This window comes from Hyla sarda, chromosome 1 (genome assembly GCF_029499605.1).
Source record: "Hyla sarda isolate aHylSar1 chromosome 1, aHylSar1.hap1, whole genome shotgun sequence".
Classification (NCBI taxonomy): Eukaryota; Metazoa; Chordata; class Amphibia; order Anura; family Hylidae; genus Hyla; species Hyla sarda.
Window position 1 is genome coordinate 193,455,653 of NC_079189.1, and position 16,279 is coordinate 193,471,931.

Genomic DNA, 16,279 nt, shown 5'->3' on the forward strand with positions numbered 1-16,279 from the left:
GAAGAGCCTACATTATATATCTATTCTATACTACTCTATACTGAAGAGCCTACATTATATATCTATTCTATACTACTCTATACTGAAGAGCCTACATTATATATCTATTCTATACTACTCCATACTGAAGAGCCTACATTATATATCTCTTCTATACTACTCTATACTGAAGAGCCTACATTATATATCTATTCTATACTACTCTATACTGAAGAGCCTACATTATATATCTATTCTATACTACTCTATACTGAAGAGCCTACATTATATATCTATTGTGCTCACTATATATACTGGCCATACTATAAAGTCTATATGACTGACCCGAGAAGCCTCCTGTCCTCCGCACCAGGATGAGTGTTCCCTCAGGCCCCTCCTCTCCCCACACACAGACAAGGACCCTCTTACATCAGAGGGGGAGGCGGCCATGCCTTCTGTCTTCTACATAGACCGAACTCCTCCCTTCCATCCTCCTGACAGTGCAGACAGTTGCAGCCTCCCTGCCCCCACATGATGGAGACGTGAAACCCCGGCTGCTGTCTCTGAATCTCTGGCCTCCTCACGTGTGGCACTGGCACGGACCGCGCGGTGTGTGAGTGCCCGCTCCCTCATCATAGTCCTTGTCACACTGTCACCACCAAGAGCTGTGCAGCTTCTGGGTTATTAGTTACCAGCTGGCACCGGTAGGTTACCAAGGAAGCTAATGCCAGAATTATCCGGTAACCTCTCCTATATTTATCCTGTCAGTGGAAAGCTGGGTCTATTTACCTTGTCTTATTTTATGTTCTGTGTATGGAGCAATAGAGAGGAGAATAGGAACTTATAGAACGCGATAATAGGCCCTCATGTAGTGTATATACGGTATTATGACATATTAGGGATAGTAGTCCTCATGTAGTGTATTTATTATGGAATGTTATGGATAGTAGTCCTCATGTAGTGTATTTATTATGACATATTAGGGATAGTAGTCCTCATGTAGTGTATTTATTAGGACATATTAGGGATAGTAGTCCTCATGTAGTGTATTTATTAGGACATATTAGGGATAGTAGTCCTCATGTAGTGTATTTATTAGGACATATTAGGGATAGTAGTCCTCATGTAGTGTATTTATTAGGACATATTAGGGATAGTAGTCCTCATGTAGTGTATTTATTAGGACATATTAGGGATAGTAGTCCTCATGTAGTGTATTTATTAGGACATATTAGGGATAGTAGTCCTCATGTAGTGTATTTATTAGGACATATTAGGGATAGTAGTCCTCATGTAGTGTATTTATTAGGACATATTAGGGATAGTAGTCCTCATGTAGTGTATTGTGTAACATTAGGGATAGTAGTCCTCATGTAGTGTATTTATTATGTAAAATTAGGGATAGTAGTCCTTATGTAGTGTATTTATTATGGAATGTTATTGATAGTAGTCCTCATGTAGTGTATTTATTGTGTAACATTAGGGATAGTAGTCCTCATGTAGTGTATTTATTGTGTAACATTAGGGATAGTAGTCCTCATGTAGTGTATTTATTGTGTAAAATTAGGGATAGTAGTCCTTATGTAGTGTATTTATTATGTAAAATTAGGGATAGTAGTCCTTATGTAGTGTATTTATTATGGAATGTTATGGATAGTAGTCCTCGTGTAGTGTATTTTTTGTGTAACATTAGGGATAGTAGTCCTCATGTAGTGTATTTATTATGTAACATTAGGGATAGTAGTCCTCATGTAGTGTATTTATTATGTAACATTAGGGATAGTAGTCCTCATGTAGTGTATTGTGTAACATTAGGGATAGTAGTCCTCATGTAGTGTATTTATTATGTAACATTAGGGATAGTAGTCCTCATGTAGTGTATTTATTATGTAACATTAGGGATAGTAGTCCTCATGTAGTGTATTGTGTAACATTAGGGATAGTAGTCCTCATGTAGTGTATTTATTATGTAACATTAGGGATAGTAGTCCTCATGTAGTGTATTTATTATGTAACATTAGGGATAGTAGTCCTCATGTAGTGTATTGTGTAACATTAGGGATAGTAGTCCTCATGTAGTGTATTTATTATGTAACATTAGGGATAGTAGTCCTCATGTAGTGTATTGTGTAACATTAGGGATAGTAGTCCTCAAATTATAATGTGAATTTTGTTTACACCAGATAGAATATGTTATGAAGCACAAAGATCCTGTCTCTGGTGGTTACATTCATTCTTTATCACATCCGAGCATTGCAGCCTTTATCTAGGATCCAACCCTACTGGATAAACCTCACACCTGTTTGTTTTGTAGGTTTACATACCTGCTGGGTGTCGGGACGCCTACTATGTACATGAATGGGACACCATATTATGTATTTCAGCACGCAGTGATAGAGATAAAGTAGAGCAGTTGCCCGTTGCAATCTATCAGATTCCTTCTTTTGTTTTTCAGAGGCCTTTTTTAAAATAAACAAGTGATTGGTTGCTATGGGCAACTGGTCAACTTTCCCTCTACACAGATTTTAATAAATCTCTGCCAATGTACCTTTAGGGTATGGTCACACGTGGTGCATACACAGCATCTTTCACGCTGCACATTTTTTCTATGAGCAGACACACACAAGGCTTCCCCTCCGCAGCCCTGTGTGTGCAGTGACTGAAGTAACTGTGATGCGCAGGCCCACCTCCAAACCTTACTGCACACACATTGCTGCGGTGGGGGAAACCCTGTGTCTCTGTTTATAGCAAAATGCGCAGCTGATTTCCCACTGCGCAGCAGATTATCTCACAGCATGAAATACGCTGTGTATGCGCTATGTGTGACCCTACCCTAATGCTCCGTTTCCACTTGGCTTTTTTTTTCTTTGGGGCGGTGGGGTGGGGGGGAAGGGGACTGCCACTGCAGTTTTTGAGCCAAAGCCAGAAGCATGATGTGATAAGGCCATTAGCTGAAAACATCACAGATGTTTTCTCTTTCTTTTCTTTATTACATTAGAGTTCATTGTTTTATAGACATTTTTACAGATTTTATATATCTCAACTGAATTCTGAACATGGATGAAAAGTGCAAAGAAAATGAGACAGCAGGACAAGAAGAAGACGCCGCATCTGACAGTGCCAACACCGAATCCAGTGCCACAGAACACCAAAACAAGGTAACTATGGGCCCAAAATATACTTGTGTGAGTGCTGTATTATGTGAGTGCTTTACTGTGGGTGGATGTTCAGTTCTGTTTTATATATATTTTTTCTTTCATACATAAATGTTGAAATCACGCTTAGGCTAAGTTTCCACTTGGTTTTTTTTTCTGGCAGTTTTTGGAAAACTGCCACTGCAGTTTTTGGAAAACTGCCACTGCAGTTTTTGGAAAACTGCCACTGCAGTTTTTGAGCCAAAGTCAGAAGTGGATCCATAAGGGAGAAGAAGTGTAAGTCATTCCTTTATATGTCCTATTCCTTTTGAATACACTTCTGGCTTTGGCTCAAAAACTGCAGTGGCAGTATTCCAAAAACTGCCAGAAAAAAACCCAAGTGGAAACTTAGCCTTAACCCCTTAAGGACCAAGGACGTACCGGTACGTCCTTGGTCCTGCTCTTCTGATATAACGCGGGGTTACACAGTAACCCCGCGTCATATCACGGCGGGCCCGGCGTCATAGTGAAGCCGGGACCCGCCTCTAATAGCGCCTCTAAGAGCTGAGCCACGCGGCTATAACCGAAAGTGAAAGTTCCCGGCTAGCTCAGTCGGGCTGTTTGGGATAGCCGCGGCTAATCGCGGCATCCCGAACAGCTGACCGGACAGCCGGAGGGCCCCTTCCTGCCTCCTCGCTGTCCGATCGCCGAATGACTGCTCAGTGCCTGAGATCCAGGCATGAGCAGTCATGCGGCAGAATCGTTGATCACTGGTTTCTTATGAGAAACCAGTGATCAACATAGAAGATCAGTGTGTGCAGTGTTATAGGTCCCTATGGGACCTATAACACTGCAAAAAAAAAGTGAAAAAAAAAAGTGAATAAAGATCATTTAACTCCTCCCCTATTAAAAGTTTGAATCACCCCCCTTTTCCAATAAAAAAAAAAAACACAGTGTAAATAAAAATAAACATATATGGTATCACCGCATGCGAAAATCTCCGAATTATAAAAATATATCATTAATTAAACCGCTCGGTCAATGGCGTGCGCGCAAAAAAATTCCAAAGTCCAAAATTGTGCATTTTTGGTCACTTTTTATATCATTTAAAAATGAATAAGTCCTATCAATGCAAAAATTGGACCGTTAAAAACTTCAGATCACGGCGCAAAAAATGAGCCCTCATACGCCCCATTCACGGAAAAATAAAAAAAGTTATAGGGGTCAGAAGATGACAATTTTAAACGTATTAATTTTCCTGCATGTAGTTATGATTTTTCCCAGAAGTCCGACAAAATCAAACCTATATAAGTAGGGTATCATTTTAATTGTATGGACCTACAGAATAAATATCAGGTGTCATTTTTACCGAAAAAAGTACTACATAGAAACGGAAGCCCCCAAAAGTTACAAAACAGCGTTTTTTTTTTCAATTTTGTCGCACAATGATTTTTTTTCCCACTTCACCGTAGATTTTTGGGCAAAATGACTGACGTCATTACAAAGTAGAATTGGTGGCTCAAAAAATAAGCCATCATATGGATTTTTAGGTGCAAATTTGAAAGAGTTATGATTTTTTAAAGGCAAGGAGCAAAGAACGAAAATGCAAAAACGGAAAACCCCCCGGTCCTTAAGGGGTTAAATGTTTGTTTTGTAAATAAAAAAAATAAATGATTTCAATGGAATTCTACTGCACTGTTCACACAGCAGAATTTCTGCGGCAGAAACGTCAACAAAATATGATTCTGGTGTCTGCAGAAAGAATAGACAAATCTATTTTTTCTGCAGAGTCTGCTAGGAAATGCATTGCCGTTTATGAGACAGCACATTTCTGAGCGGTCCTAGTGCCCATCGGATCAGGCATATGTGTGGAATGTCTGCAAATATTCCCAATGTGTGAACCTGGCCTTAGAATTAATAATGGGATTTTCCAAGCTTAAAAAATTGCAACTCAGGAAGCCTTACATAATAGTTTTCAGTGTTCAGATTGGTATATGAACACTGATGGTTTTCGCTGGCTCCAGGAGAGGGGCTGGGTCGGAAGGATCCCATACACCCTGGGGTTATTTGTATTCTTGTGAGAAATTGACCATCTTTTATTACTGCTCATATATTCTCTTCCTGTAAAGCAATTCACATACCTTGTATCTCTGTATGATCTGTTATTTTTCAATAAATAGCAGCAAAATAAGACATACATTTTACCCCTTGGGGACAAAGCCCATTTTGACCTTAAGGATGAGGCCAATTTTCCATTTTGCACTTTCGTTTTTCCCTCCTCTCCTTCTAATAATCATAACGCTTTCAATTTATCACCTACAGACCCATATAAGTGCTTGTTTTTTGTGCCACCAATTGTACTTTGTAATGACATCACTTATTTTATAACATATTCTACGGCGGGAAAAAAATTCACCCCAATTTATGGGGTCAAATAAAAAATAAAAAACATTTTGTAACTTTTGGGGGCTTTCGTTTCTAGGAAGTGCACTTTTTGGTAAAAATGACACCTTATCTTTATTCTGAAGGTCCATACGATTACAAGGATACACAATTTATGTAGGTTATATTTTATTTTACTACTTTCAAAAAAATTATAACTACATGCAACAAAATTAGTATGTTTAAAATTGTCAAATTCTGACCCCTATAACTTTTTTTTTTTTCCGTATACAGGGCTACATGAGGGCCCATTTTTTGCGCCGTGGTCTGTAGTTTTTATCGGTACCATTTTTGTTTTAATGGGACTTTTTGATCGCTTTTTATTAATTTTTTTTATGGTATATGAAGTGATCAAAAATGCACAATTTTGGTATTTTTTTAAGTGTACACCATCTACCGTGCGGTTAAACTACCATTATATTTTAATAGATCGGACATTTACGCACACGGTACCACAAATTATTATTTTTAATTTTATTTAAAAAATGGGAGGAGGGGGGAATCAAACTTTTATTAGGAAGGGGTTAATCACTTTTATAAACTTTTTTTTAACACTTTCTTTTTCATTTTTTTTAGGCTGGAGCAGCAGAGCACTGATAACACTGATCAATACTATGCTATGGCATAGCATTGATCAGTGTATGCCATCAAAAGATTGGGACATTGCGGTTTCACTTTTACTTTCGGTTTAGATGCCGTAATCAGCTTTCATGGCGGGGATCTCCGGTAATCTCCTCCGTTAGCTCTGCTCCAGGCACCCGGCTTGGGGCATGGGCGGAGCTTACTGACGTCACTGCTGCTGCAAGACCCAGCAGAGAACAGCAGCGGCTTGGGGCATGGGCAGAGTTTAGTGACGTCACTAAGCTCCGCCCGTGCCCAAGCTGGTTCCCCAACCACAGAACGAAAAAAGGTGAGTACCGTTGTCATCAGTGTCACTTGCACTGTCGGTACCGACAGGTTAGTGCAGGTGACACTGGTGACAGATTTCCTTTAATGCTGGGCATCGGCCCGATCGGTGATGCCCGGCATTAACCCTGGGACCTGGCTGCTGATAGCAGTCGGGACCAACCGGGTTTGAAGCATGCTAAGCTCTTAAATGCGCTTCAAACCCCGGGAATGGGACGAGAGCGTACCTTTCCGCCCTCCGCTCTTAAGTACCAGGACGTGAAGGCGTACCTGTACGCCCTCCGTCCCCAACAGGTTAAAGTATCTCCAGTGTGTTTTCACCTTGTTGAAGCACAGCCAATCACGTGGTGTCAAGCATGTGATGTGTGGATTTGTAGAAAGGCTCATTGGGGATAGATTGATCAAAATCTGCCCAGAGGAAAAGTTACTGAGTTGACCATAGCAACCAATCAGATCGCTTCTTTCATTTTTGAAATGGCCTCTGAAAAATGATAGAAGAGATCTGATCGGTTGCTATGGGCAACTCAGCAACTTTACTTCTGCACAGGTTCAGATAAATATCCCCCATAGACTTTTTTTTATGAATCTGTATAGCTCTTGCTCTGCCCTCTTAAGTTCAGCTGTGCATAATAGAATGGGCTCAGATCTCAGCTGAGCACTTCTGCTCATCACTTTTAACAGTTGGTGGAGGTCTCAGGACCCAAACCCCCCACCAATCAAAGCTTGACATGACTGACCTACTACTATGACACAAAAATATGTAAAAATCTGTATCTTTCAAGTGCCTTTTACTATTGTAACATAGACTGGTGTGGGGACCACTGGAGCTACAGAGAATTGAAAAGATATGTCCTATTTTGTTTGCATCTGTCGGTAATTTGTTAAAAGATGAGAAAATCAGTATACCATTGATTTATGAATGAAACACTTAACTTGAAAAACGTAGCTGTTTTCTTCAAATAGGTGAATGAAAGACACTTATTCATATTTTGGTTGGGCTTTAAAGGGGTACTCCGCTGCTTAGTACCCGAATTCACACTCTTTTCTATCCACTCCTTTTTTTTGTTTGAACATGTGCTGCACTCTTCCCCACCCCCTCAGCCCAACCCTATATAAGTAGTAGTTAGCTACACAAGGGCCATTTCTTTCCTAGCAGCCTCCCAGTCTGACTGGGAGAGCATGGTAAGTGTGCTATTACACCTTGTTCACACTGGTGTGGTGCTGTGCGGCGTCCGTTGCTGCCGTATCTGCGGGAAGGTGCGACCCATAGACTGGTTTGAGTCGCATTGGGGCCGCTCTGCCAGTGGGTCGTTTCCCCCCCGTGGGCACTGGTGTCGCGGCGGTGGTGGTCGCCGCCCAGTGCTACGCCATTTTATGCTAGGGACGTTAAGGACCCACTCTAAATAGGTGGCCTTGACATGGCGAGTGGGCTTGTACTTTTTTGATCAAAAATGTATACTAACAACCTAACTAACCTAACTAACAAGTCTGTGGGAGGGGGGGCATGATGGCTGTCACCGAAAGACTAAGGAAATCCTGAAAACATGACCCGTTGGGGGGTTTTGAGGACCGCGCTTGAGAAACACTTTTCTATCCTGTTTTGGTGTGCAGAATAAAATTATTTATTGGGTGGGGTTTATAAGAAGTTCAAATTTCACAAGATCCCAGTGAAATGGGATCACTCTACCCTCTTGTTTAACCCACCTAAAACATAATTTTTATTAAATAGTCATTAAGAAATACTCACACAAAAACTCTTTAAAAATACTTATACCACCAGAGTATAAATATTAACCCCTTAAGGACTCAGGGTTTTTTCATTTTTGCACTTTCGTTTTTTCCTCCTTACCTTTTAAAAATCATAACCCTTTAAATTTTCCACCTAAAAATCCATATTATGGCTTATTTTTTGCGTCGCCAATTCTACTTTGCAGTGACATTAGTCATTTTACCCAAAAATGCACGGCGAAACGGAAAAAAAAATCATTGTGCGACAAAATCGAAGAAAAAACGCCATTTTGTAACTTTTGGGGGCTTCCGTTTCTACGCAGTGCGTATTTCGGTAAAAATTACACCTTATCATTATTCTGTAGGTCCATACGGTTAAAATGATACCCTACTTATATAGGTTTAATTTTGTCGCACTTCTGGAAAAAATCATAACTACATGCAGGAAAATTTATACGTTTAAAAATGTCATCTTCTGACCCCTATAACTTTTTAATTTTTCCACGTACAGGGCGGTATGAGGATTAATTTTTTGCGCCGTGATCTGAAGTTTTTATCGGTATGATTTTTGTTTTGATCGGACTTTTTGATCACTTTTTATTCATTTTTTAATGGTATAAAAAGTGACCAAAATCCACTTTTTTGGACTTTGGAATTTTTTTGCGCATACGCCATTGACCGTACGGTTTAATTAATGATATATTTTTATAGTTCGGACATTTACGCACGCGGCGATACCACATATGTTTATTTATTTTTTTTTTTTACACTGTTTTATTTTTTTATGGGAAAAGGGGGGTGATTCAAACTTTTATTAGGGAAGGGGTTAAATGACCTTTATTAACACTTTTTTTTTAATTTTTTTTGCAGTGTTATAGGTCCCATAGGGACCTATAACACTGCACACACTGATCTCTCATCCTGATCACAGGCGTGTATTAACACGCCTGTGATCAGTGTTTCTTGGCGCTTGACTGCTCCTGCCTGGATCTCAGGCACGGAGAAGTCATTCGCCGATCGGACACCGAGGAGGCAGGTAAGGGCCCTCCCGGTGTCCTGTCAGCTGTTCGGGACGCCGCGATTTCACCGCGGCGGTCCCGAACAGCCCGACTGAGCAGCCGGGTCACTTTCACTTTCGCTTTGACCGCCGCTTCTAAAGGGTTAATACCGCACATCGCCGCGATCGGCGATGTGTGGTGTCAGCCGCGGGTCCCGGCCGTTGATGAGCGACAGGACCGACGTGATATCGCGGGAGCCGGCACAGGACGTAAATATATGTCCTGCGTCGTTAAGGGGTTAATGTGTGCCACAGGGATGGATAGCATATATAAATGAAACATTAGACATCAGTAATCAGTTAAAGGGGTATTCCAGGAAAAACGTTTTTATATATATCAACTGGCTCCAGAAAGTTAAACAGATTTGTAAATTACTTCTATTAAAAAATCTTAATCCTTTCAGTACTTATGAGCTTCTGAAGTTAAGGTTGATCTTTTCTGTCTAAATCCTCTCTGACACCTGTCTCGGGAAACGCCCAGTTTAGAAGAGGTTTGCTATGGGGATTTGCTTCTATACTGGGCGTTTCCCGAGACAGGTGTCATAAGAGAGGATTTAGACAGAAAAGAACAACCTTAACTTCAGAAGCTCATAAGTACTGAAAGGATTAAGATTTTCTAATAGAAGTAATTTACAAATCTGAAGAAAGCAGGTAAATGCCAGCGATTAAGAAACTTCACCTTTATTGGAACCATGTAAAACCATCGACACGGAGAGACTTCAATAAGACAAACATTTAAAATTCCAGGAGTCAGCGCCAAGCATGACGCGTTTCAGGTCATGTGACCTTTCATCAGATGCATGGTGGGAAGCAGAAGGGTGGGGGAATAAATACCAGCCTCCTAATGGAACAGGTGAGTAGCTTGTAACACAGCGATTAACCATATCCGTTCCAAAGGTAGAGGCACCCTTCTGCTAAACATGACTGGTATTGAATCATAAATCGTTAAGCACATATAACGTGGTTATAAAATAAGTGCAAATAATATATATGAAACCTGTATATTTATAGGGAGACACAAAATGTAAATTCGGAGGAAAAAGGTTGCAAAAACACTTAATTAATAGTGATACAAATATGTATGAAATATCAATGGCAACCTAAAACTATTTAATAATGAAGAATGACGTCTGGTTTTAAATTTAACCCATGTGGTTGAAATGTACGCAAAGAGTAAATCCAAAAGATTTCCCTATTGCGTAATGATTTGATGCGGTCTCCACCTCTGTCATGCGAACAAACTATTTCAATACCCGAGAACGAAAAATGGGCTACATTACCGTCATGGACATTTTTAAAGTGTTTAGAAACATTTGATGTGTTAGTGTAAGAACTGCTGCCAATGGCTCTAAGATGTTCTTGGATGCGTTTTTTCAAGGTTCTTTTAGTGCTGCCGATATAAGAGACATTACAGCTATTACAATCTATTTTATAAATGACGTGAGTAGATTCGCAATTAATAAATTGTTTAATCGGTATAGAATTCGAATCGGGAATTGAAATCGTAGAAGTCTTGGCAGCATGTACACACACAACGCATCTGGGTTAACCGCATTTAAAAAACCCATTTAATTAATCCATGAACGAGAACTGGCAACAGAGGCAAGTGGCAAAGCACTCGGAGATAAAAGATTACCTAAATTGGGGGCCCGTCTGCTCGAAAAATGTATGCCATTTTTTATATATTTATTAAGGATAGTATCCTGACATAAAATAGGTAAATATTTATTGATAATGGATTTAATACTGTTAAATTCTAGACTATAAGTAGTTGTAAAGGTAGGCTTCGATAACATATTCGAAAATGTTTGATAAGGTTTTGGTGTGAGAAGACTCTCTCTAGATTTTTGTAAAACTTTCCGTTTGGCTCTGTTCAGACACCAGGGCTGGTAGCCTCTCTGACCCAAACAATGGAAAATATTATCCGATTCAATTTGAAAAGATTCGTCTGTGGAACAATTTCTGCGAGCACGAGTCAGCTCCCCCACCGGAACGGCTAAAACCGTATGTTTTGGGTGGCATGACAGGGATGTGGAAATCCTATAGCCCGACGCCCGGGACAAGTAGTTTTGGGCGCCGGGCAGGTGAATTGTTTATAGATTTAGTCCTGTATCGGGCGAGCAGGGACAGACAGACTTCTCCCTTATTTTTCTTTAATGTCGGTGTGAGGTGCAGGAGCCGATGGAAGTCTACACCTCACACCAGCTCGGAGTGTATGGAGGGGGCGGCGGCCTCCAGCTGACTGCAGTGCCCCCTTATCTCTCCTCCAGGAGGATGGAGGACGGAGCTCAGAAGACACAGCAGGGTGAGAGAAAGGATGTAGACAGCTCCGTACACAGCTCCATCCCCCGCACTCAGCTCTATCCCTCCCCCTGCTCTGTCCCTCCCCCTGCTCTGTCTAGACAGGACCTAATCCGCCACGGGGCTGTTGCTTGTTTGCACGGGGAAAACACAGAGCAGGGGGAGGGGAGAGAGGAGAGGACGGAAATCTCACCTCACACCGGCCGGGACTACAGCTCTGATGTCCACTCATGGCGGCTCAGGTGAGGAGGCCGAGAATGCAGACAGCGGCAGGAAGGGTGGTTGTATATGTATGGTGTGAATGTATGTGTGATGTGTGTATGTAATGTATGATGGGGGGCAGCGGCAGGTGTATGTATGATGTGTGCATATGTATGGTGTATATCAGTGTTTCCCAACCAGGGTGCCTCCAGCTGTTGCAAAACTACAACTCCTAGCATGCCCTGGGCATGCTGGGAGTTGTAGTTTTGCAACAGCTGGAGGCACCCTGGTTGGGAAACACTGGTGGATATGTATGGTGTGAGTGTATATGTGATGTGTGATGTGTATGTAATGGATAATGTGTGTATGTCTGTCTGTCTGTGATGTGTATGTAATGGATAATGTGTGATGTGTGTGTATGTAATGTATGATGTCTGTGTGTGTGATGTGTATGTAATGTATGATGTGTGTATGATAACTAAGTGTGATGTGTATGTAATGTATGATGTCTAAGTGTGATGTGTGTGTGTGTGTATGTGATGTATGATGTGGGGTGGGCAGCGGCGGGTGTATGTATGATGTGTGTATATGTATGGTGTGAGTGTATGTGTGGTGTGATGTGTGTATGTAATGTATGATGGGGGGCAGCGGCAGGTGTATGTATGATGTGTGAATATGTATGGTGTATGTCAGTGTTTCCCAACCAGGGTGCCTCCAGCTGTTGCAAAACTACAACTCCCAGCATGCTCTGGGCATGCTGGGAGTTGTAGTTTTGCAACAGCTGGAGGCACCCTGGTTGGGAAACACTGGTGGATATGTATGGTGTGAGTGTATGTGTGTATGATGTCTATGTGTGATGTGTATGTAATGTATGATGTGTGTATGATGTCTATGTGGGATGTGTATGTAATGTATGATGTGTATGTAATGTATGATGTGTGTATAATGTCTGTGTGATGTGTGTATGTGATGTATGATGTGGGGTGGGCAGCGGCAGGTGTATGTATGGTGTGAGTGTGTGTGTATGTAATGTATGATGTGGGGGGGGGCAGTGGCGGGTGTGTGTGTGTGTGTGTATATGTATATGGGGGCAGTGGCTGGTGCATGTATGATGTGTATGCATGAATGTTTTGTATAGGAGCGGACTGTCACCTTGGGCATTAGGGCAGTTGTGCCATCTAATTTTATTTATTTTTAGTTTCACCCGCACTAAATTGCACCCCCAGAATCCCCCTCTTCATACTCACCCGCCAACCAAGAGCCCCACGGATGCACACAAACACGCCCGAACCAAAACTACAACTCCCAGCATGTTGGAACATAACCTAAACTGTAGAACTATAAAGTGCAACATGCTGGGAGTTGTAGTTTTGGTTCGGGTCTGCTGCAGAGCCATAGGCTGTATCAGGGCATGCTGGGTGTTGTAGTTACTAACTGTAATTCCCAGTATTCCTTGACACAGACTATGGCTCTGCAGCTGACACAAACCAAAACTACAACTCCCAGCATGTTACACAATAACCTTAACTGTCCTACTATACAGTGCAACATGCTGCAACACCCCCACAACCATAGACTGTATCAGGGCATGCTGGGAGTTGTAGTTATCTACTAACTAAATGCAACTTCCAGCATTTTCTGACACAAAATGCAGCACATAAACTGGAGAAGCAGAACCCCCCCCCCCCCCAGTAACACATAAGTCCCTATTGAGACTGAAAAATAGTGATTAAAATATTTTAAAAAGTGCGTATACATGTGAATAAGCCCCTTTCCTAATAAAAGTTTCCAATTTTCTTAAAATAAAAATAATGTACAAAAATAAACATAAGTGGTATCGCTGCATGTGGAAATGTCCAGGCTATTAAAATATAATGTTAATTAAATACGGTGAACGGTGTAAATGTAAATAATAGTCCAGAATTGCTCATTTTTGGTCACTTCATATTAGAAATTTTTTATAAGGCGATCAAAAAGTTATATCTAGACTTTTCTGGGCTTCTCTGGGGTGTAAGAGGATCTACAGCTCTCCCGACGCTAATATCCTGACATGCTGCGATCACCTATTAACCCATTAGATTACCGCTGTCAGCTGTGTCTAAAGGATCTTATATCCATCCCTGGTGGTCTAGTGGGGGGGATCAGACTATTTTGGTTGAAATTATTTTATCTACCAGGACAAGTGGATTTTCTTGAGGGACAAGTAGATTGTGTTCAGCTTTAGTCCCTTGGACAAGTAGTTTTTTTTTTTTATTTCCACACCCCTGCATGATTCTGCGCGCAGAATGGTGTTGCCTGCAGTCGATTTTCTGTATGTGGAAGTGTGAACACGTCCCTGTCTGCTGTCAAGTAAAATATCCAAAAATGGAGAGACGGATCTATGCCAGGTTGATGTAAAAAATTAATTGTGAGGATTATTGTTAACGTAGTCAACAAAACAGGAAGCATTATCCTCTGAGGACAACCAAATTATGATGACATCGTCAACATATCTTCCGTACCAAACAATGTTGGAAAAGAAAGGGTTGATGTCAGAAAATATATATTGCATCTCCCACCAGTGGACAAAAATATTTGCCACTGAAGGGGAGTATTTAGCCCCCATTGAGGCACCCGTCCTCTGAACATAAATACTGATCCTGAAATTTAAAAAAAATGATGAGTTAATATATAATTTAAAGCCTCAAGAACGAACTGGCACAGATCCTCACTGTACGTAGAAAAATTGTAAATAATATCCGAAACTGCTCGAAGTGAAAGTGAATGAGGGAGAGAAGAATACAAGGATTCGATGTCCATAGTAAGCCACGAGTAAGAAGTGTGCCATTCAATTCGATTCATTATCGAAAGTAAATGTTGAGAATCTTTGATGTGGCTAGGACACATGGGGACAAGGGGTTGGAGAAGTGAATCTACCCATTCGCAAAGGGGTTCATTAAGAGAACCAATACCCGCCCTATGGGTCTCATAGGAGGCGGGAATTGGCCTTTGTGAATCTTCGGTAAAGAATGAAGAATAAAGATCAACATCCATACATATAACAGCCCCCCCCCCCCCCTTGTCAGCTGATTGAATAACCCAATTTTTGTTCTCTCTCAAATCTTTAAGAGCAGCTCTTTCGGATTTTGATAGATTGTTAGGTCTGGGTCCTATACCGGAACGTTTAAGTTCAACTAACTCTTTCTTAACCATGTCTTGAAAGGTGTCCATGTAAGGACTCCTAGAACCAACAGGGTAAAATTCTGGATTTTTAATTTTGAAGGACGGTGAGGTGGTCACTGTGGTCACATGTCGCCGTGTCTCAAAATCCAATGACAATAGGTCACAAAACACATTTTGGTCATGGAAGGAAGAAAAATTATTATTAAGAGACACGTGTGATGCCACAGAAACCTCACTAGACAATGGGATAGCATTAACTTCAACAGAGTCCACAATGTCAAAATGTTTCTTTAAAGTCAAAGTTCTGACAAATTTGTTGATGTCCAAAATAGTATTAAATACGTTAAAGTGGGTTGATGGTGAGAAACCCAGTCCTTTAGCCAAAACAGAGAGATGCGAGGAAGTAAGAGTTAATGGAGACAAAATAATCACTTCTAGATTTTGGCTTACTTGTGACGTTTCTTGAACTCTCTGGCGGACCTTCTTGGATTTGTGTTTGTGGCCCCCCCTCCGCCTGCGTTTTTTGATCTCTTAGAATCATTGGTGGAGCCATTTAAATTAGAGACAGAACGGTCGTCTGAAGCTGTAAGATCCGAAGCATCGGATTGTGTATCGGAAGCCTCCGATTCTGCTGAGCTAAAGGTAACCCGTTGGTTTCTAGGATGATATCTCTTGTGGTGATAACCAGGTTTATCACCTTTTTTCAAAATCGAACGAGATGGAAGGAACTTGTCCCAAGCTCCCCAGGCGTAAACTTTATTCGAATGTTGATCATGCAAGTCCCTTTGACATTTACTTTTCTTGGTTTCCTTAATGATTTGTTCGAGATTCGCTATATTTTGTTTTAGTTTAGAATCATGTTCACACAACAGAGTGGTACCAGCATGCGGAGAAAGAAAGTCCTGCGGTTTTTTATGTCCAATTTCACTTGCACAAGTCATTCCTTTTGGGATAAAACCAGGACATTAATCAATTTAGCAGAGCATTCACTCAGAGCGTCATTCCACATTGTTTGATGTTCCTCCTTTATATTAATGGTGGGGATTTTTTTTTAGACGTAAGCCTCGAGGAATGAGGCCTTTGGATAGATACGTCTCCATAGAAGTAACCTCCCACCACAATTTTGTCTCCTTGACCAGTAGCTTCTCCAAGGAATATAGGTGCATTTTCAACTGTATGTCATGCGAAGCTCGATCCATGTCGAATATTTCCAATGCTGCATCGCAGCGTTCAATGCGGTTATCAACATCCTTTAGGAGAAGTAACCCCTCTTCCATGATCGGGCCCGGGGCACCGGTTTCCGTTGGAGAGGACATGTGAACCGGGAGCACGACAAGTGTGAGGAGCACTCAAAGCAATAGAGCAAAGT

General features: G+C 41.2%; 1 protein-coding gene across 2 annotated transcripts in view; it reads left to right on the plus strand.

Annotated features, from left to right (window-relative positions):
- The first annotated feature begins 419 nt into the window (after nucleotides 1-419).
- SLC9B2 (solute carrier family 9 member B2) overlaps nucleotides 420-16,279 on the plus strand; it is an 84,069-nt gene continuing 68,209 nt past the window's right edge. The window contains exons 1-2 of one of the 2 annotated variants that reach the window (XM_056566371.1): nucleotides 420-683; nucleotides 2,995-3,137. In XM_056566371.1, coding sequence (XP_056422346.1) covers nucleotides 3,036-3,137 — 102 coding nt within the window. In that variant the 5' untranslated portion in view covers nucleotides 420-683; nucleotides 2,995-3,035. The remainder of the gene's footprint in view (nucleotides 684-2,994; nucleotides 3,138-16,279) is intronic. The other variant, XM_056566379.1, reaches the window with a different exon arrangement.